Source organism: Pleurodeles waltl, chromosome 1_2 (genome assembly GCF_031143425.1).
Source record: "Pleurodeles waltl isolate 20211129_DDA chromosome 1_2, aPleWal1.hap1.20221129, whole genome shotgun sequence".
Classification (NCBI taxonomy): Eukaryota; Metazoa; Chordata; class Amphibia; order Caudata; family Salamandridae; genus Pleurodeles; species Pleurodeles waltl.
The window spans coordinates 600230391-600253692 of NC_090437.1; the positions used below are offsets into that span (position 1 = coordinate 600230391).

General features: G+C 43.3%; 1 protein-coding gene across 2 annotated transcripts in view; it reads left to right on the plus strand.

Moving 5' to 3' along the window:
- LOC138301837 (cilia- and flagella-associated protein 337-like) overlaps positions 1-23302 on the plus strand; it is a 455621-nt gene that overhangs the window by 154721 nt on the left and 277598 nt on the right. For both annotated transcript variants that reach the window (XM_069242337.1, XM_069242343.1), the window contains exons 8-9: positions 1958-2027; positions 20899-21139. In XM_069242337.1, the coding sequence (XP_069098438.1) occupies positions 1958-2027; positions 20899-21139 (311 nt within the window). The remainder of the gene's footprint in view (positions 1-1957; positions 2028-20898; positions 21140-23302) is intronic.

The following is a 23302-nucleotide window of genomic DNA, read 5'->3' on the forward strand; positions in this document are numbered from 1 at the left end:
TGAGGCCCTCCTCATGAACAGGGGGAAGGTCACTGATTGCTTCGAACCGGGCGCTTCAGTTTTAAGCCCTGAAGCCCCCAGGGCCAAATCTCAATCAGTGACACTTAGTCATAGAGTGGGGTGGGGCCAGCAGTCTCACTGACCCAATCCCACTCTTTGACGAGTGGGACTGATTGCTTCCCTCACTGGCTGACCTTAGGTTAGCCATTGAGGGAAGGCAGCAGTCCCAAGCCTCCTGGGACCTCCAAGGCAGTGCTGAAGGTAAGTGTGTGTTTTTTTAATGAATGTTTGGTGGGTGCTTGTATGTTTGAATATTTGACAATGAGTTTTGTGAACGGATGTGTGTGTGCGAGCATGTGTGAATGAGTGTGCATGTGCGCCTGTATGCCCCGTCCACCCCTTCGCTCCTAAAATTACCGGCCGCCACTGTTAAGAGTGTTCTAAGGGTCCACACTTCCGTATTTCCGAGTGCATTGAATCATGCACAGATGCCTGGGTCACCATAAAATCAGTGAGGTTGGCCTGCCAAAGACACAAAGATAAGCCCGTCACCATCAATCCATGCTAAGTCTGCATGGCTAGTTGCGGCATCTGACCTTCTCTATCAAAATCCTTCACTGGCCATAGGCAGGATATTTTATGGGCGGGAAAGGTTATGTGAATTACGGTTGGATGCTGCCTCTCTCATGCCTAGCACATTACACTGTATTGCAGCCGCAGAAATCAGTCTGGTCATGCTGTTAAACTATGTAACTCATTTACGAGAATTTGGGGCAGGGAAGCGCCGCAAGGAATCTTGCGACTTTGCTCTGCGGCAAAAGGAAAGGGCACGAAAGTGCGGTATCTATAAGATATGGCATATTCCTGTCTTTTCCCCCTGCGCTGGCTCGCAATGGGCTGCCATGCGCCAACGCAAACACCCTTGGACCATGGTGCAATGGTGTCTGCATAGGGATGATAGTTTTTGTGCTGGAACGGTCTCACATAGAAAGAGGAAAAAATGGGGAGAAATAAAGTTATTTCTCCTTCTTACGCCTCCCCTTGGGAGGTGTAGGCTTTTACGGCGTTCCCAGGTTTATGAAATCTTGTAAAGCTTGGACTGTCAAATGCCATGGGTGTTATTTGGGGACACCCAAGTAATGCCCATGGCATCCCTCCCTATCACAGTGTTAGGCAACACAGCAACTTGCGCTGCATTGTCTCACTCCATATCTACAAGGACATGAAATGCCACGCAGGGTGGCTTTACGTGGCCTTGTCGATATGGATCTGCAGTGTGCACTGCCAGATCATCATAAAAGTGACATTCCTGCAGCACAGAGGGGCCCTGGCGCTGGCTGAAAGGAGAGGAAAGCATCATATCTGGTAGATATGTTGCATTCCTTCCGTTCCCATTTGGCATAGGGCAGCACAGCTAAAAAGCTTGTGGCGCTGCCCTACCCGAAATGTTGGTAAATAAGGCCCTCAATATTGGATGTTGGTTTTAAATCACATCCTCTAGGAGCCATACTGTTAAATGTGTGATTACTGCCAGCTCATTCCACTCATATGTATCATAGGTTGAGTAACAGGTTTGGGATTTGCTTTTCTTAACAGAAACAAGGCTGATTGTGTCTTCAGCCCCAAATTCAGCATTGGCAATTCCTGAAGATCATAAACTCCTGCATATTAAATAGGTTTGCATATAGTTGATGAGTTGGCATTGATCTACAGAGATTATCTAACTGATTCACAAGTAGGGGACAGACTGGAATATTTAATATGCAGCTATATTATTTGGCACTGAAATGGCAGAGAAATCCACACTCATAAAAGCACTTACACCTACCAGGAACTGAGTTGTGGAAATTTAAGTGAGAGAGCAGGTCTTTTTAATCACTTCAAAATGAAAATGTTTGTAAAGGAAGGCAGCAGATATTGAGATTTACTCACTATTCTTTTCTGAAATGTGTTCTAGGTTCGGTATGTTAATTCCATTGAATCCATCATATCGAGTTCAAACGATGGTTACACAGCATTGGTCATAGGTGAGTAAAATAACATAAGTCCATAGCTTTTCATGCATACTTGAAATGCCTCCAGAAATAGACAAAGGGAACAAGATTTCAATGGTTGGTGACAATCATGAAATTGGATGTGCAGAAAGATAGAAGAGCGAATCAATGCATAAAGAACACATACCTACTCTCAGCAATTAAGAAGCTCTAACTAATGATCCATTACCTAGTGATAGAGATCACTAGGCATTTGAGAGAATCAATCACTCGACCTCGCCTTTTCTCTTTTTATTTTGTTTCCCTCTCTCTTTCTCGTTCTCTCTCTTCCTCTCTCTCTCTCTCTCTCTCTTCCTCTCTCTCTATCCCTCTCTCTCTCTCTGATTGTCTATGTCAGAAAATACCTAAATGTTACTATCTGTCAGTTTGCTGAAGGATGTGCTCTAAATCTCCAAAAGTGCTGCCATCACAGCTACACGCAGTTAATTTAGCACAGCGTTGGTTGGAGAGCCAAAATCATGTCTGGTTCAGAGCCCAATCAAAAGACGAATCAATATCTGAAATGAAAAAGAAAATATTACTAATATCTGATCAAACAATAACTGAGATTGATACCTGGGTTTTGGACATTTGATCCTAGGACATTAGTGTATGGGCCCCATTACAAGGTTTGCGGTCCTGTTGCTGTGGAGATGGTGTTATCCCTCCTGGGCCGATTACAAGGTTTCCGCTGGTCAGCCCAATGCCATTGCACGGACGGTGCTCCCAGCACCTTCGCGATACACACTGTCTGCCGTAGCAGACAGTGTGCATTCCAAGGGTGCTGGGCAGAAGGGTGCCTGCACTGCCCACAACGTAGTCATGGGCAGTGCAGGGGCCTCCCTGTGGTCCCCAGCACTCCTTTGTACCAGTCTTTTCATGGCAGGGACCCCGCCATGAAAAGGCAGGCAGAAAGGAGACTCATGATCTGACCACGACCCTGATCAACGCCACCCCATCGGGAACCATGTTCCTGGCAGTGGTGGCGGTCCTACCGCTAGGGTTGTAATGTGGTGGTCAGACCGCCAGGAGTGCAGCGGTCTGACCGCCACCACGAGTCTGGCGGTCTGCAGACCGCCAGACTCATAATGCGGCCCTATGCCCGATCCACGTCCACACAGGCACTTGTCCTTTAATATCCATTTATTGAATCCATAGTATTTGCAAAGTGGTCTGCATATTTTCATACTAAATTTTAACAGCCTGTGTGGAAGTGGATCCTTTCAACAACTGTATGTCTTAAACAGTGCTTTTGAGACTACGAAAAAATAAGCAATAGGAAAACCTGACACTCAGCACAATATAAACTGTTGAATATGACATGTGCAATCCAGAGCTCAGAAACAGTTTTGCTGGCACTGACGTTTTAGCCATGTCTGAGTGGACATCATTGCTTCAGCCCCCTGGCTTGCAGATGACATACAATCATTACTCTTCCTAAGCCGACCCAATCCTTTCATGTTTTCCTGACTCCTCTTTTTGTTTCACAAACCTTTCATGCACAACAACCTAAACAGTGAGTTTGCCAGATTAAAAGAGGGCTGATATTGTCCCCCCTTTCGAAGATACAGCATGCATGCCTTTCTTGGATTTTGCTCATCAAAATGTTGACTTGTTGCTGGGGCTGAAATTATCCTTCTTGGTCATGTGTATGCCCATCTGGTCCATATGCCTGCCCATCTATTAAGTAATGAAATTCTCCAAAGCAAATGTGTATGTCTGTAATATCATGTACACTATATTCTCTAGCCTGTGAGAACCTGGTATGTTTTTGACCGGGTTTCTGCAATGGTACATGGAAGACAGAGTGAATTGTTAAGTTTCTTCTTAAGATGAATTTCATAGCAAGCAGATTTGTGATTGTTTTAGTGAAATGGAGTCCCAAAAATCAGATTGTAATAGTATACAACCCTTTAGATGAGATACTTGGTGGAGGAGCATATCCTGTCCTCAACCCTATACTTATAAGCAGATGTCCTCTTTTGATCCACATAAGTCCTACATATTTCCTCTGCCATAACTAATGAATTCTAAACCTTGTGTAGGATCTGATATACAGGCAGATGGTGTTGGTAAATAGTTTTTGGTGTGGTGTGAGTACTTAAAGGTAACATTTGGAAAGATATCCAAACATACATAAAAAAGTTGAAGTGTGCATCGAAGTATGTTTTTTCGTTGTATGAAAATTCTGCAATCCAAAGTAACTCTACCCAACTACAATGGAAGGTGGATAGAAAACAATGTAATTGTTTGTTTGGTTTAGGCTTTATGTTTGTCCATCCAATTGACAAACGCATCTTAAACCCAAGTTATTTACTAAGTGTCTTCCAAACCTAAGAAGTAAATTGTGAACCTCTGCCTGACATTATACACCTTATTATTCCATGATACCTGATGACTACTGCTTTATTATAATTGCCATAAACAATTACATTTAGTGAATGAACCTAGTCAAGATAGCATTATAGCTTTTATTCCTTGGAATGTTTACAATAATATCCATGGTAATTGTGTGTCAGGGTATTGTGGGGTAGCCAATGGATATACTAAACCCTGTGGTTTCTATGGTTTGATTTGGTTCTTTAACAAATTTCATATTTGAACATAGTGTTCTACCTGTTTAGAAGACCCAGGCCACTAAAATTGTCTTTTTTACTTTTTTGTAAACCAAATGCCCTGCTAGAGGTGACAACTGACTATACTTTAGAGGTTGCACCTGTAGAAGAAGTAGATATGTACAAGATGTTATCTTTGTAAGACAACCCATCTAATCCTGTTCTGCCAGGCCTTTTCTCTTTCCATTGATTTAATTCCTCTCGAGAACAACTATTCCAAATAGTTTGAGGAAAGTCTGCCACCATTGTGATTCCTATCATGCTTTCCAATGGCATAAGAGAAATCTCTGAATAATAATTTTTAACGTAGTCTGGATATTGTGATAATCTTTCTGCTTTGTTAATCTTTCTAGTGGATTGATATATGAATACATAATCATACTGAGGAGACAAAATAAGAACACAATTGAATGGCTGATTCCGTTTTAGTTCTTTAAGATATTGAAGATTTTTATGCTCAGTGAATACAGTACAGGTAAACTTGGTTCCTGCAGGGCATTGCCTCCAAGCGTTAAATGTATCTTGTATTGCCAATGACGCCTTATCCATGACTGCATAATTCTCACATGCCGGACTAAGTTTCCGAGAATGATAAGCTACTCTATGCAATTATCCTGTAATTAGATGACTTTCAAACAATATTGCACCAATTCTGAAGTATCTGTCTTTATATGAAATAGGTTTTGAAGGGTCTGCTAATCATACAATTGGAGCACTAGTGAATACTTTGTTGGAATGTACAAATGCTTCAATTGTATCATTCCACTCAAAGGGAATATTCAATTTTAGGAACTCTATCAGAGGTTCTTCCACCTAAGAGTCTAAGAAGCTCTGAAATGATATCACTGACTTGGATTGAGTATACTATAGGACTGCTTGGTCCTTCCATTTAGCCATAGCTATTCCTTCTGGGGAAATATGAAATCCCTTAAATTCTATTGAGTTCTGATTAAATTCACATTTCTCCATTTTCACAAATTGACTGCTCTCTTAATCGAAAAAGAACCTGTTACACATGTTCTTCATAAGTATCTGAATAGATTAAAATGTAATATTTACAGATAACTACAAAAACATCAAAGAATTCCCTCTAAACTTCTTACATGAAATGCTGAAAAGTTGCTGAGCATTCCATAGACAATCAGCATCACTTGACACAGATAAAGGCTAAATTTAGTCCGAAAGGGAGTTTTCCTTTCATCCCCTTTTTTTATGGGTGCCAAGGAATATGTCCTGTGAAAATCTAGTCTAGAGTATGTATTTGCATTTTTGACCTTGTAAATGAGATCTTAAATCAATGGATATAGACACTGATTTTTTATTGTTATCTTGTTTTGTACTACATTTTGTCAGGACCATTGGAATTATACGATTCTGTACCTGCAGCTTTTTTTCGCATAATTAAGGTTTTGCCACATAATCCATCATCTGTTACATGTTCTGCATCTTCCACAAAACAAAATTTGTTTCTGGCTCAAACAAATCAAAAGTTACCAAAAACATGGCAACATGTGTTTGCACCCATTAGAGGACCCTTTGCAAAGGTTAATTGGTTACCTTTCAGTTGCTTCAATGTGTATTTGGTTGTTACAGTGGTACTAATGAAGTGAAATCCTTGCCCAGATAGTATTACCATGTGTACAAATTACAAAATATTGAAGTAATGCTGTAAAAAACATGGTAAAAAACATGTGCAGCACTACGCCGCCCAATTTGCCTTTTCTTGACGCATATTTTAGCAACCCTGCCACATATTTTGGTGCTCCTCTTCCACATAATTCTAGTGGCCTTTACTATAGTCTTTGCATGCTCTAAGGTCTCCAAATCTTTCTTTTCAAAGAACAGAGGAGTAAATCAGATGATTTTGAATGCTACAGAAATCAGTTTTCTCACTATTGATATAGCTATTTCTTCAGTTATTGTAATTCAAACTCAGTCAACACAATTACTGTGTGACATTGTAACACAGCTCTGGGTTCTAGGTCTGTTTGGCAATCAAATTGTTAGTGTAGTTTTAGTCCATTAACTTCAGTAGAGTTAAAAACATCTTGGAATTCCCCATAGTCTTGTGGTGATTATTTCACATTTGTTCTGATATGATTTCTCTTTCAGCCTCCATTTCTTCCTAAATACCTGTTTTTTTGTTACCGGAGACCGAACTCCAATTACCAAAGACAAACTTTAATTGTAATTGTATTCATATAGTGTTTACTACCCCTGATGAGGCATTGAAGCACTTTGCAGCGGGAACCATGCTACACCAGAACCCAAAATGGTTAGTGGTGGATTAGTATAGGGAAATATACGTATAGTATTAGTTTCAGTATAGGGAAATATGAGTTAATTTGAGCAGTGGACATGTGAGTCTGTTATTTTGATTGAATAGAATAATGGAGGGAAGGAGGAAGGAAAGTGTTAATTGGGAGATCATAGTAGTAAGGTGAGGTTTGGGATGAGACAAGGAGAGATACATGAGGGAAATTTTGATAGGGTTGTTTGGGAGATCATAGTAGTAAACTGAGGTTTTGGGGTGAGCCATAAGGGATAGAGGAGGAAATGGTTATTTTGAAGATTATAATAGTAGAATGAGGCTTGGGGTGAGTCAGATAGTGGAGATAGAGGATAGATTGGGAGAGGTTTAGTGTAAGAGTAGTGGATTGGAGAGAGTAAGGGCCAGATGTATCATACAACCGATTTGCAATTCTCAAATAGTGATTTTTAAGAAATCGCTATTTCAGAAATGCAAAAAGGTATGTATGATTTTTGCGATTCGGTAATAGCGATTTCTTAAAAATTGCAAATGCTATTACCGAATCGCAAATAGAGAATCTGTCCCCATTCGCACCTATGGGCCTGTTGGCCCATATCTGCAAATTTATTGCATTTTCAAAATTGCGATATTCTTAACCAGAAATCACAATTTTGTAAATGCAAAACCCCAGGGTACTGGGGGCCTAAGGCCCCCTCTGCTACACCACAAAAAAATGTTTGGGGACATGTAAGGTGCAGACGTGCCAAAAGGGCATGTGTGCTTTACATGTACATTTTAAAAATGCATTTTAAATGCATTTTTACATTTTGCACATGGTTACCACCAAGTTCACCTTGGTGGTAATTAGCGATTCCTAAATGCCAAAATCGCATTTAGGAATTGCTTCATACATGTGCTAAGGAATTCGCAAATAAGGAATCCTTATTTGCAATTTCTAATTTAGAGAGTTGCAATTTGCGACTCTCTAAACAGGGTCACAATTTTAAGGAATCGCTATTTTAGCGATTCCTTAAAATTGCGTTCAGAATGTATTTCATACATTCTGAAATGGCATTTTGCATTCGCAAACGGGCACTCGCACCGTTTGCGAATGCAAAATGCTTTCATACATCTGGCCCTAATTCTTTTTCTCTTGTACAGTAGGGCTAAAGTAACAAATATATAGATACCTTCTTATATAGAAAGGGGATATTTATATACAGAAGATAATATATTAGGATTATATATATATATATATATATATATATATTATATATATATATTATATATATTAGGCTGAAGCCGTGTCCCATGATGGCTGCCAAAACTTCCTTGTTGAAATGTTAGCAGCCAATCAGATCTCAGCACAAGATCAGGAGGAATCGAGAAACCTTTGCATCCCTATGTATACAAATTTGATTCGTCTTTGACTCTTACTTGCAGCAGCCTGATTTGCTTCCTGTAGCCAACAGGGAGTTGTCAAGTTCTCTCTTGGGACTGATTTAAATCTAGGAGTTATAGGCCTGATGGCATTTGAAATAAGAAAATGGTTTGTTGGTCAAACTCTTCCTTTCTCACGTCGATCACAGCAGCCTCTACCATCGTCTCTTTTCCAAACTTTCTCTCCTGCAGCAGAACATGTATGATGTCTGTCCCTGCTCACCTTATGCAGGCATATAATTCTCAGTCTCCTGGCATTACCAGCCCTTTAGTTACATGTTAAATCTCCCACAATCACTGCCGATCTCCACTCCCCACCACTTACCTAAAAGGAGGGGGTACATCTAGAAAGACAGTGCAAAGAGCATGTTGCATATTTAGCATGTACATTACCTCAAAGTCCCTCCCTCCCTTCAATTCAGCACCAATGAGGCTTCCTTGCCTCCACAGACCCAATTACATTCCACCTCCTATCTTCAAAAGCCCTTCCTCCCCTCCGTCACACTCTGCAGACATGATCCAGCTCACCTGTTTTCCTCAGCAGGACAATGGAGACCATTGAGACTGCTCTGTGTGGCAGTAGGAGTATGGGGAGGTGTAGAGCTCCTTTCTGGTGCTTGCAGTTGAGCGAACATGCGCAGGTTACTAGGCTGAAACAGGAATACAGACGTGAGCGTGCATGCTCAGACTGTGTCAGGTGGCCCTAAGCGGCTGAGGATGCGCATCTGGGCCAGAGTCTTTTTTGGAAGCAACTGGTTAGTGATAGAGTGGAGCTTGTATGTATGTGTCCCGGAAAGGTAGGTGACCCTGGAAAAGAAGCATTTATGTCACTTTTGAGTACCTAATGTGAGTAGCTTATGATTGATTGGTTCCTCTGATCTCTTTGATTGGAGAACCTGTTATATATGTTAGAAGAGGCGAAATGTGGGACTTTCTCTCTTATGTAAGGGATAATTTGGGATTTGATCTGTTTCACTTTGAGGGCGGTGATGAATCTCTCTTTCCACTGTATGTGAAGCCTTCCACACTGGTAAGGCCATTCTATGGGAATCTTAAGGACATGGTTATGGATGAATGGAAGGGGCTCGATAAATTCTCAGTCCCACGGATTCTGCAGAAGTTATGTTCGCGAGAGGGGGATGATATGTTGCTTCATGGCGTTAAAGTGAAGGTTGTTCCCCGTCTGATCACTACGTCTCAAGAAGGCTTTTTCAGCAGATATTTTAACATTAAAAGCTGGTGTGTATGCTATCTATTAAGCCTAATCTATGGTGCAGGACTTTGATAAGTTGGCAGTGTGAATTCATCAAGATGTGGAGTATTCTGATCTTTTGGCCTTAATGGAGCAACAGACCAGGTTAATGACTGATATTTCATAGGCTGTGAGTAGAGCTACAGCGATGTCTTTGGGTGCTGTCATCACAGCTATGTGTAATCTCTGGATGGGAAATTGGAAGAGTGACCCCGCTGAAAAAGCCACACTTTTGAAACTTCCCTTTGAGAGGCAGAAGTTATTTGTTGAACAGTTGAATTCTATGCTATTGAAGGCATTCAAAGACCGTAAGCATGCTCTACCCTATAGGGGGAAGTCAAATTTGTGGAACTTTTGAGAGAAATTGGTTAGATCTTCTCCTAGACATGATGCATCATCTTTGTCTTTTAGGAGGAGGAGATTTCAGCCACAATCTTCTTCACCGAAGAAGGATTTCAACAAGCCTAAAGGGCCCAATAACAAATGTTCCTGACTAGTCTTCCTTCCTCAAGTTGCTTCCTGTGGGAGGAAGGATTCAGTACTTCCAGCAGGCTTTGAAAGACGCTGAGTTCGGGGCATTGTTACAAAAGGGTATGCCATAGATTTAGTGGATTTACCACCAGATATGGTGATCATTTACAATCATCTCCCAAAGCAGGGGGCAAAGAGGCCGGTGTTGTTGCAAGGAATGGACTCTTTTTTCAAAAATAATGCAATTTCTTGGGTCCCATTACCGGAGTGGGGGATGGGAGCTTACTCCATTCTTTTTCTGGTACAGAAGGCACCAAGTGCTTATCGTCCAGTATGAGATCTCCTGAACTCCTGGATCAAGTCAATTAATTTTATCATGGTGACTCTTCAGGCCATCATACACATGATTTAGTCAGGAGATTTTTTGGCTTCGGTCCATTTCCAAGATGCCTATCTGCTTGTGCCTATGAGGCCTGTTCATAAAAGGGTCCTTTGTTTTGCCATCGGAAACATTCATTTCTAGTACTACGTTCTTCCCTTCAAATAAAATTTTTCACCAAGGGTTTTCGCAAAGCTGTTGGCTCCACTGGTAGTAAGGCTTCATGATAAATTCATTTTTGTACATCTCTATTTAGACGATTGGTTACAATTGGCTGGTGGTTCCTTTTATCCCACGTACGAAGGATGTTGAAGGTGCTCCAAGAGCATGGATTCCTTATCAAATGGGAGAATTCTTTCTCAACTCCTACATAAGACATAGGCCCTCATTTTAAACTTGGCGGTAAAAAACGCCTACCACCGCGGCAATGGCAGCCAAAAGACCATGGCCGCCGCTACCAGCCATCCGCCATATTATGACCACAGCTGGATTTCTGCCACAAGAATGGCGGAAATCCGGCTGTGGCCATGCCGGCGGATGGCGGTAAAGTGGCACTGCTGCCACCAGCAGTGCCACGCCAGTAGACCGCCGCCAGCCGTATTATGACCAATAATACGGCCTGGCGGTGTTCTGCTGGCAGACGCTGCTGACGGTAGCAGCGCCTTGTCCCGTTCCCTGCCGGAGAACCCCTTGGATCCAGGTAAGTCGGATCCCTGACAGGGGAGAGGTATGTGTGCGTGTAAGCATGTGGCAATGGGTGTGTGTGTATGCGTGTGTGTGCGTGTGAAGGGGGCATGAATGTTGGGGGGAGGGAAGGGGGTCTGGAGCGGTGGAGGGGGTGTGAGGGAGTTACTGGAAAGGAAGGGGGGAGACCCCTATCAGTGACAGGGAATTAACTCCTTGTCACTGATATGGCCTACCGCCATGGGTTTTGTAGCGTTACGAACGCCACAAAAACCATGGCAGTAGGCGGGGTCATAATCCCGCAGGCGGAACAATGGCGGCTGCCGGGCAGGAGATTGATATCTCAAGCCCGGCAGCTGTTACCGCTGCGACAGTCAGAGTGGTACATTGGCGGGTTGGCTTCAGGAGGTAAGTACCGCCAGCCTGTTGGCGGTACTTACCGCCACATTAACGCCGACCGCCGGGGTCATAATGACACCTTTAATGTTTAAAGGAGTTTGTCTCCAAACTTAGCTGGCATAGTTTTGCTCCCCGAGCTCAAGTTGGATGCCCTTGTTCAGCAGTTTCTGGAGCACAAGCAACCAAAAATTGCTGACTAACTGCGGGTCCAAAGTGACTTCAACCATTTTCCTTGTTCCGTGGACAAGGTTCCATTTACACCAGTTCATGAGGTGGATGCTAGATGGCTGGTCAGCACATACATCTGGTATTCAGAATGAAAAGGACTCAACAGATAGATCAGGATATCAAGTGGTGGCTGAATCAGGACATTCTGATGAAAGGGGTACCGTTGCATGCTCCTGTCACACTGATCATCACTACAGAAGGCAGTTTGTCCGGATGAGGCACTTGATTAGGGGTTGAGGAGGTGCACAATTTCTGAACAGAACCGGAGGGTTAACATTCCTCCAACTGGAGAGAGCTCAAAGCTGTGCAGTTGCCCCTGCTAGCATTCAGTCATGTAATTCGGAACTGACAGACAACATGGTCACAAAGACATATGTCAATAAGCGGGGGGAACCAGATCCTGTTCTTTAAACGATATCGCCAAACAGATTTTCGACTGGGCTCAGGTGTTGGCAGTCAACATTATGCGGCAGTCCAAAGATGGACTCAGCAGGGAACTTATGTCTTCTCTGGACTTCTGTCTTCATCCAAGGATGTTCAATCTCCTTGTTCAATATTGGTGGAGACTGGTGATAGATTTGTTTGCCGATCCAGAAAATGCCAAGCTTCTGAGGTGCTATTTGAGGGGGAAGATCAATTCAGCTTTGGCAGTGGACAGTTTGACACTTCCATGGCCTCAAGGGCCATTATATGCTTTCTCTCTCCATTTCCCTTATTCTGGGTCCTCTGGTGAGAGTGAGAAGGGAGAGAGTGAAGGTTGTGATGATAGCTCCACATTGGCCTTGGACAAATTAGTTTCCTCTATTACTGTCCAAGAGGGTGTCGCAGAAATGAAGGTTTCCCTTAGTGCCGCTTTCTTCTCGAGCTCCTGGTCCTGTCCTGGGGATCACTCCTCAAGCTCAGGTTGACGGCCTGGAGGTTGAGGGAACAGGGATTGCCTGAGGTTCTGCAGTTACAGTTCAGGCTTCTAGAAGATCATCAACACTAAATTCATACAGTAGGCATTAGGCATCCTTTTTTAGTTGGTGTGAAGTTAGACAGTTGCATCCTACTTCAACCAGTTTGATTCTGGTGATGACATTTTTGCAGGAAGGAGCAAAGTTTGGTTTGATGGTGGGAACTGTTAGAGTGCAATGAGCAGCAATAAGAGATTTTCGGAGTTCCTGGAAGAATTTAGCTGATGAGGATGGTCTAATTCCTAGATTTTTTAAGGGGTTAACAAACCTGTTTCCCATTTCTTCTCATCCTTTTTTTCTACATGGGATTTATCTACAGTTTTGGGGCAGATCAACCGGTAGCATATTTTCCTCCAAGGCAGAACTGCAAGGGGAATTTATCTGTGGTTTTTGCTGCTTTGGCAATTCACCCTTTTAAACCATTAGATCAGATTGATTTGAGGACTTTAACATTTAAGACCTGTTTTCTCGTAGTGATTACATCAGCCACAGAATTGAGGGAAATAGGAGCATTGTCATGTAAACATGCTTTTTGTAGGGTGTTTCCAGCTAGGGTGGTACTGCTTTCGGGTCCCTTCTTTTTACATAAAATTAATTTTACATTCCATAAACAACAGGAAATCATATTACCAAATTTTTTCCTTCTACTTCTGACGAGGAGACCAAGGTACATTGCTTAGATTTAAGACGAGCTCTAGTTCTTTATTTTGAGGGGGGGGGTTAGAAAATCTGAGTCTTTATTGATCAGTTTTGGGCCTGGTAAGAAGGTGGAGAGACCAGCGACTGTGACCTTAAGAAGGTAGATAAGGTCATTGGTTGCTATTGTCGAGGAGGTGATGGCTAAAGTGCCTCCTTCTGGGATTCAGGGCAGATCTATCTAGAGTATGTCGACCTGAGTGTCAGAACTGCAAGGGGCTTCAATAACTGCTCCTTTGACTTTTGTGAAGCACTATAGGGCGGCGGACTGTTGAAATATTTCAGATGTGTTTGGTCATAAATATTCTCTTTTCTATTATGTAATAGAGGTGGAGTTATGGTATTACGAAATAAATGTGTTTGTCTTTATGCATTCAACTCAGTTGACCAATGTCTCTTTTGTGTACTTGCTATGTCTCATTGGGGCTGAATTCAAGTGAGGGAGGGACGTGGAGGTAATGTTTTTCTGTTTTTTCTGCGTTTATGCTGTACCCAGAAAGTCTACCAAATTGTTCCATCAAAGCAATGACCCTAGGTAGAGTAGAGCTAACATCACTCGTATATATCATCAAATCATCTGCATATAAGGCTAGTTTTTTTTCCCATCCCCCAGTTCGAAATGGGGTAATCTCTTTAGAAGACCGAAGTAGAGTTGCCAAGGGTTCAATGTATAAATTAAAAAGCAAAGGAGATAGGGGGCATCCCTGTCTCGTACCTCGCCTGATCCTAAATTCTTGTGTTAAATGGCCATTGACCAAAATTCTCGCTAGGGGACATCTATACAGTTCCCCTATCGCCCTAATAAAAGGGATTCCCAAGCCCGCTTTTTCCAGAACTGCCTTTAGAAACAACCAATTAACACGGTCAAAGGCCTTGGCCGCATCAAAAGACAAGATCGCCAGTGGCACCTTCTCGTGGGCAGCCAAATCAACTGCAGCAAATAACTTGTGAGTTATCTCGTGAAGCTGCCTCCCCTTCATGAAACCCTTTTGGTCCGGATGGATTAGATTGCCAACGACTCTCCCCAACCTCTTGGCTAAAAGTCCTGAATAAAGTTTATAGTCTGCGTTCAGCAAAGAGATGGGCCTATAGGAGGAACAAGACGTGGAATCCTTACCCGGCTTTAACAATAAGCAAATTGTCGCCTCTCTCCAGGAATTGGGAATTTGGGCCCCTTCTATCAACATAGAGTTGAATAGCTCTAATAAAAATGGGGTAAGTTCCTCCCCCAAAGCCCTATATAATTCATTAGGGAGACTATCTGGCCCCGCTGCCTTACCCTTTTTTAGTGCCTTTAAACCTTCCGCCAACTCATTTAGCTTATCATTCAATAGGAGCATCTTCGACTCCTCTAAAACTGGGAGATCTACATTATCTAAAAATTCTCTTACCGGCTCTTCCAAGTTAACCGAACTTTCTGAATATATCTCCTGAAAGAAAGATACGAATGCCCCCTCAATCTCCTCTTGCTCCGTACAGACCTGATTCGTAGGCTCTGATTTGACTGATAAAATGTGCCTTTTGGAAAGGTCCGACTTAACCTTCCACACTAACAGTTTACTGCAACCTTCTCCATAATCAAAATGAGCATACTGACTACTTTCCCATTTTAACCTACAGCGGTTTTCCAAAAAAGCGTCTAGACTGGACCGGACCTTTTCCTCTTGACAAGACAGCTCCATTACTAAGTCCGTTTTCCCTTCTAACTGCGCATTATACCTTGCAACCTGACAGGTTTTCAATGACGACTCCATGTTTCCCAACTTTTCCCTCTCTTCACGGTGCTTATAAGCTGCAAGGTTAACTAGCCTCCCTCTTATAAAAGCCTTAAACGCATCCCAAACACACCACAAACTTGCTGTTCCTTGATTCACCTGAAAGAATTCTCTAGTATCTTTTTTTAACACTTCTACTGATGCGTCATCTAAAAATAGAGCACAATTGATTGTGCTCCTAATTGTCCTGTTACTAACCCTAATATCTAAATGTAGTATTACTGCAGAATGGTCTGACATGTGTGCTGTATTGTGGGCTACCCTTCTTACCTCCGGGCATAAACTTTTATGAATTAAAAAAAAATCTATTCTAGATCTATGCCCATATTTTTTATTGTGAAATGTATATCTATCTCCTTCTCCCCTTCTCCAGTGCCAGGCATCTACCAAGCCTAAATCCTGCATCGCTTGCTTCACCAATGCCCTTGTTTTAGGTGAATTAACCGTACCCCGGGGGGTTGACTTGTCCTGTGCAGGGTCTAGCAATATATTAAAATCCCCACCCAACACCACTGGATACCTAGCTGAGAGTAAAATATTAAATAAGTCTTGAAATGGCGATGGGTCGTCAATATTCGGCCCGTAGTAACCCGGCACTGTAATCCAATGACCGCCTACACACAGCTCTACCACTACCCACCTCCCTCTAGGGTCAGCATGTACTATTCCTACCCTGAACCTCATGGATTTCTTAATCAAACCTGCCACACCTTTTATTGTACTAGTTTGAGAAGAGCATACGCTAAACGCAACCCAATTCAGCTGTTTAAGCCAGGTCTTCCATTCAGTTTGGTGAAGATGGGTTTCCTGCAATATAATAATCTCCTCCTCAACCAAACGCAAATACTCAAAGATCTTCCTCCTCCTACCAGACACCCTTAACCCATTCACGTTCCATGAGAGAAATCTCAACTTTTCAATACCCTGCATGATCGTTCATAACGAGAAGGAAAAAAGAAAAAAAAAAAAAAAAAAAGGAAGAACACCAACATATATTAGCAACATATGAGGACTTTCTTATTTTATCCCTTTCAACCCACCAAACCCAGAACAAACCCCGACTCCCCGTGCCACCCACCTCTACACCCACCACCAACATGCCCCCAGAACCCCATTCCCCCCCCAGAGGAACCCTCCCTGTTTCTACTGGGATAACCATCCTGTTATCCTATCTTCGAACCCCACGCCGGACGGGGGCTTTCCACTAGGTCTTATTGAGACGCCTTAATCTGATCTATAAATATACTGACCTCCCCAGGGTCTCTCATATTGTACATTTTATTCTTCCACATTATACGGAGAGCTGCCGGGAACCTTAGTTGGACTGTCGCCCCTAGTTCACGGAGCTCCCGCATAAAATTTCCCAGCTCCCACTGCCTATCTAACGTTGCCTTAGACACATCAGATCTTATCCTAAGAGACCATTTCCCCTTAGGAAAAGCCCCAACCTTGAGGACTTCGGATTCTTTCCTTAATAGAGTATGTGTTGAAATTTATCAAAATCCTCCTGGGGTTTTTCCTTCCTGGATTTTTCTTGAAAGGATCACGGTGGACTCTCTGAATGTCATCCTCCAGATTGATCCCTACCATACTGGGGAGGACCTCCCTAATCAGGGAGATCACATAGTTCTTAATATTTTCCCCTTCCAAGCCCTCTGGAACTCCCAAGAGCCTTATATTGTTTCTCCTCATGTTATTTTCCAACATTTCCAGTCTATCTTGCAACATCTTTTCTCCCCGTTTCAATTGTGAAATGTCCTTAGATTGAGCTAACACTCGTTCCTCGTGGGCCTCCACCACAGCCTCTAGTTTCCCCAGCCGGTCTGATAACAGGTTGATTTTACTTTCCAAAACCTCACAGGCTTCCCGAATCCTAGTTTGATTAGTTTCTCAAATTTCGAATTTCCCTCTAATTTCTTTAGTAAGAGAAATTAACAGAGCCTGTACATCCAAGTCATGTGGTATTGATCCACTGGAGAAATTACCATCAACTTCCGGCAAGGGTAGTGTCTTAAAAGGGCCCTCTCTCAGTATAGCTGGTTCCATATCTAACAGTTCTTGTGCTGGGCCGACAGCTGAACCGCCTTCAACTAGCTTAGAAACCCCTAACTTGCCTAAAGCCGGTTTAACGTTTGCCATATCCTGTGGTGGAGGAATTGTGGTCTGAAAGTACCTTGTGATCAACGAATCACTCCTCCCCTGGATCTCAATTTGACTCTCCTCCTGGTGGGATAAGGGATGATCCACTAGTAGTGTTGTGTGGGATGGCCCTTCACCATAGATTTTAGGATCTAGGTCCGCTATGCCTGTTATTGTAGTTCTAGACACATGAGTCCGAAGATTAGCACTTGCACCACGGGTACCGGGCTTACTTTTCCTGGCCACAATCACATTGTTGACTTCTGCCCGGGCACCCCTGGGGCGACGCTTGATTAATGACATGCACTGCGGGGTTCCAACACCCTCGCACTCCTTTCTTACCCCCTTCCCACTTAAGTTGGTTCTGGTGTGGAACCCCGGGGTCTCCGGGAGGCTCCCACGGAGAGAGCAGCAGGAGGTATAAGATCTCCCACGTCGCACACCCTTTGCCCGTCGCAGCTTTCCCGAGTCTCAAGCGCCCAGGCTCTCAATCCGATGCGCGAAGGCGAGATGAGGAAATCCTCACCCTCGCCTCCCTATCCTTCAAGCCGTCGCCCAGGGGGGCCGGGGGGACAAACAAATGTGAGTCCGACAGGGAAAAACTTCTGCCGCTTCCCGAGCAGAGACCGAGGGGCGGTCTGCTCACAATCCAGTCGCGCGATTTCGGCGTCACATCCGTCCGACGGGAGTTCACGGCAGCTCGTTAGCTGACCGTCATGTTCCTCTCACTTCCCCAAAAACGTGGAGGTAATGTTTTTATTACTTACTGGTAATTATATTACGCCTAGGCCTATTCCCTTGCTTTATCTTCAGTGAAGTCCAGAGCAGCTAAGTTTTTCTGTGTGCCGAGCTTGTTTACAGGAGGTGTGGCGGAGGTGGGGGCTTTCGAACCTTGGTGGTGGCTTGGGATTGGGTCTGGGGAGGCAAGGAAGCCTCAATTGCGCTCGATTAAAGCGAGGGGTTAGGATTAGGGGTAGGTATGGTATTGAAACATTATGTTTCATCAAATTAACTAAATATAATTAACAGTGATTTCCGTAGAAGACAATTTAATCCAGAAATTAAAACTGCAGTTCCTGTCCTCTCCTTTGCCTCCCTTTCTTGTCTACCTTACTGTATGGATGTTTTTTTCACCGATTCAATTTGCACTGTGATGTTTATATGTTTGGATTTCCCATTCATCTTTATAGTGCAGAGACTCATACTGCTTATTGATTTGATTGTTTAGATGCTTTTGTTATCATAACTTTAATAATTACAATATATTAATACAAGAAAGCGCCACCAATTATATCAAATACGGTAAGGCACACAGGTACGGGAGATCTGAAATGGATTGCCTAAACGTCGGGAATTAAATCAGTAACAGTTATCGTTGTTGCTGCAGAAAACAACTTAACTGCGAGAAACAGACCTTCGAGCGCATTTGCATTTTGCTGAGGGCAGATATGATTAACTTTAGAACGGGAACTGACCTTAGCGAGGATGAGGCTGGGAGACTAAAAGAGCAAAGATGTTGCTGACTGGCTCGCAACAAAATGCTTTTGACTGCAGGTGAGATTAGAAGAAGATATTTATTCTCAACAGGAATAGTACGTGGTGTCTGCACAATGAGAGACTCACATGTAATGGGGGTGTCCCTGCAGTTAGGAAAAGTAAAATACAAACAAGGGAAAGTTTCATAAATTGGAATTGAGTGTTTATACTCATCCATTTTGTAGTGCTATGTAGCTCACTAGGGTCCACGCTTAGAATGATCACATGTAGTATTAGCATACCCAATTAGGTTTCAGCTTACAGTCACCACCACCAGTTGCTAACCTGTTGATGACGTCATGTGAATTATTGACTGAAAAACACATGCCTCTTTTACCCTTGACCCATTTGACTTTTCAGCCATTGACACAGTTGATAGCAAGATCTGCTCTCCACCTAAAGATGTGCATGAGCATGGAAGGCACTGGCACTCGTTCCTCTACAACCACCACCACCCTCAGGTCATCTAAATAGACTCCTCTAAACACTTTTTCCTTTTCAGTCTTTAGCGGGCACCGGAGGTTTCATCCTATAATTGACCTCTGCCTTTATATGGAGTTGCCAAGACTTCTGCCTGCCGACCAGGGACGTGCCTTCCACTAATACACTGAGGCCACACCGTCTGAAAGTGTATCTGCACAAGACATCCATCTCCTAAACTATTGCCTTTCTTACATCCCTTTGTTCTCTATTTTACCCCTCTGAGGAGGACATTACAGTACCACATAGACTCTCATTAAGAGTTATCTGGAGGAGTGTCCCTCGGGAGGTACTGCCCGGGCCAATTCTAAGCAGCCTGGTCTGGAATTACTGGGTGTGGGAATACCAGGGAAAACCACTGGGTCTTTTGGGGTGGATGCAGGGAGCAGTGGTTCAGTCGACCTTTGCAGTGCCTCCTTCAACAGCACAGGGAGAGCACATAGCACTCCTTCCAGCCACCAACAGTCTGCTGTGCTCGCCCACTTCCTTCTGTCCACAGCCACCACACAGCGAACTTCTGTGGCCTTGCTCTCCTGGCCACATATTACACTTACTTAAAGAAGGTAGTGAATATAGAGGAAAAACGGGTGGTTTTTGGCTTGGTATTTTTGGGGCAAAGAGGTTATTTCCCATTTGAGGGACTTCAACTCAGGTAATTTGGATGGGTGGATATAATTGCAGCCCCCTCCTTAACTTCAGAAAACACGTAATAAGGCCTATATTAGGGTATCTACAATATATTTGTTGACTAGGTGATTGTGTAGAGATGAGAAATAGCCAATGCACAAGTCCAAAAAAACGGAAGTGGGAGGACTAATCAAGTTAGGCAGTATGCAAGTGACATCATGGCATGTGACATCACAGTGCGTGACATCACACATGGCATCGCAGCAAGTGACACCACAAAAAGTTACATCAGACCTTAAGACCTCACACATATGTTTATCAGGTCTATCGTGAATATTTTTGAGAACATTACAATATTTAACAAATTCGTTTTTGCGTCAGGATGTGCCCAAAACAGTGACACATCACGATGCAAAATCTGGGCCTCAATTTATACATTTGTTTGTTTAAGCCCTGTCACAAAGAAATTAGCAACAAGGAGACGAATGGAAGTAATTCTGGTCTGCATAACTGGTTCCAAAGTCTGCATTTTAAAATATCGATGGGGTTAAAAAAAGGTAAGACAGTGGTGCATAACTGTGGATGTTAATGCATTTGCTAGAGAGAGTTGTGTATTTTCTAGTCCCAGTTTTGAATAAAAATAGCAGAGTGAGTCAGCAGGTCTCCTGCACAGCAGATTATGTGACACGCAGATGAAAGATGTGTATTTTATGTAAATGTGTAAGTGTGATGTAAAGTGCCCGGACACCCTGCATTTAGATGAGTAGCTCTATGCCTGACTTGTGAGACTGGTATTCTGTCGTCATCCGCATTAGAACTGATAGGGTTTGCAGGATTATTTTGCATAAGAAAAATGCACATAAAAAATTGTTAGAAAGCAGTGATAACTTGAATGAGGAAAGAATGAAAAGTACGATATTTTCCTGCTTTGCTGTAGGCTGTGTCAATGGATCCATAAACGTCCAAAAGCGCCTGAAGGAACTGTTAGACACCAGCAGCATGAAGAGCAAGCGTTCTATGCAGGCGGGCAGCACCCCCCCAAAGAGGATCAGCTCCGACGAGTCCATCTTCAAAGTGCCAAGAGGTGTTAAAACCTTCGATTTTTGCAAGGAATGCAACCTGCTGGTGACTGGAGGTTTGGACCTTGTTATTCGCCTCTGGAATCCTTATGTCCAAGGGTAGGTGGCTGAACTCTCAGGTTAGAGTCAATACGTTTTTTTGTTTATACATATGTTTAGCATTCATGGCCTGAAACTTGAAGCAGTGATACATTTGAGGCTGGTGTTTTCAACTATTTGTCTCTAGAGTGCCTTACAATCAGGCGGTACTCCTCTGGTGAATGGAATCGGAACTCGACTATGATTTTTACTGGTTATATATATATGCATTTATACATGTGTGCAAACGAATTTATGTATAAAGTTAAGTATAATCCAGACCACGCTCATGAGATTTGAATTAGGGATTGGTGGAATGTTTCATTTCGCCCACGGAATTGGTGGAATTTGGCGACTCCGTATTACTCTTGTAACACGAAGTTTCAGCCAAGCTTCCTCCAGTCGCTGCGTGGCGTAATATGTTGCCACAGGGCACCAGAAATACGAGGGTGAGGAGATCTAGGGAGTTATTACAACTTTGGAGGAGGTGTTAATCCGTCCCAAATGTGACGGATATACCACCAGCCGTATTACGAGTTCCATAGGATATAATGGACTCGTAATACGGCTGGTGGTATATCCGTCACTTTACCGTCACTTTTGGGACGGATTAACACCTCCTCCAAAGTTGTAATAACCCCCCTAGGACAATTTTCGAATGTGGGAAGTCACGAGCGGTGGCGTTGAGACGGCTGCTTCCAAGTAAATTTGCTGCCATTCAAGTAGATTTTCTACTTGAGCTGCAGCAAAATCAACTCAGCTCAAATGACTGTGTGCTCTTGCGCACTGAATGGTAACATTTGCACTTATTCCATTGGCAGAACTCCGAGGAATCCTGCAGAGTTTTTTATGTAACTTCGTGGAACTTGGCAGAGTGAAGCTCCTCGAGTTCTGCCCACCCCATATCTGAATAGGAGATGCTTAAACAATAGAAAATCTGAAGAGGATGTAGATTATAGGTAGCAAGGGCATTTTGTCTGATTCTCATGAGGATTCAACACAAGCATTTTCCAGAGAGCACAGTTAATGGATCAAGACCAGACCGTCAGCAGGAGGCCCAGTGTTGGGAACTAGAAGGGCCTAAGAGAGCGAGATTGCAACACAGAGGAAGAAAAATGCATGCCTGTATGTATGCTTGTGTATGTGCGCCCATGTGCTTGTGGGTGTACATGTATACCTGTGTGTGATTGTTTGCATATTACACACACACATGTATGTGCTTGTGCGTGTTTGTGCATGCGTGTGACCGTGCAGACATGTGCATGTGTATGTGTGTGCCTGCGTGTGTTGGGCATATGAAAAGCTTTCAAGATTACACGGTCTAATAGGTGTTGTATGGCTCTCGGGACCTGACTGCAGAACCAAAAGCTGCCCTGGCAACAGTGCTCAAATTAGCCTCTTTCCCTTGTGATTCTCACCTTATCTCTCTCTTCCCATCCATCCATTTTCCCTCTCTTCCCTCACCTCTCTATCTTTCCCCTCTCTGATAGTTCACTCTCTCTCTCTCTCTCTCTCTCTCTCTCTCTCTCTCTCTCTCTCTCTCTCTCTCTCTCTCTCTCTCTCTCTCTCTCTCTCTCTCTCTCTCTCTCTCTCTCTCTCTCTCTCTCTCTCTCTCTCTCTCTCTCTCTCTCTCTCTCTCTCTCTCTCTCTCTCTCTCTCTCTCTCTCTCCCTCTCTCTCTCTCTCTCTCTCTCGGCTTTCAAAACCATCCTCCAGGGGCACCAGACAACCGGGAAAGCGTCTCATGGAATAAAAGGCCTGTGCAGCCCTGATGGCTTTCAGTGTCGAAAAAATGTTATTTTTTGGAGACTAGGAAACTAGGAAAGAATTTAGTTAGTAAATCCTTTAGAGGACCAAGATCTGTACTACTGACTAGGGTGAGAGGTGTAAGTGCCTCAGCAAACAGAGTTGTAATTAGGTGCATCCATCACATTTGTGTTTGATTCTCAAGTTGAAACTTGGGAGTGTTGTTCAAAATTTTGGAGAGAACTAAGCTTTTACTCTAGCAGCCTCTTTGGTACCTCGTCCAGTGTGAGCAGATGGGGGATAAATGCTGGATCTGCAGGGGTGACCGGAATTAATGCCTACCCCCTTTATAAAATGGACTGGTCACAGGAACAAACTGAAGTGGCCGTTGTTTGATCATGAGAATGGACAGTTGTCATTTTGATGAGTTATTGCGCTC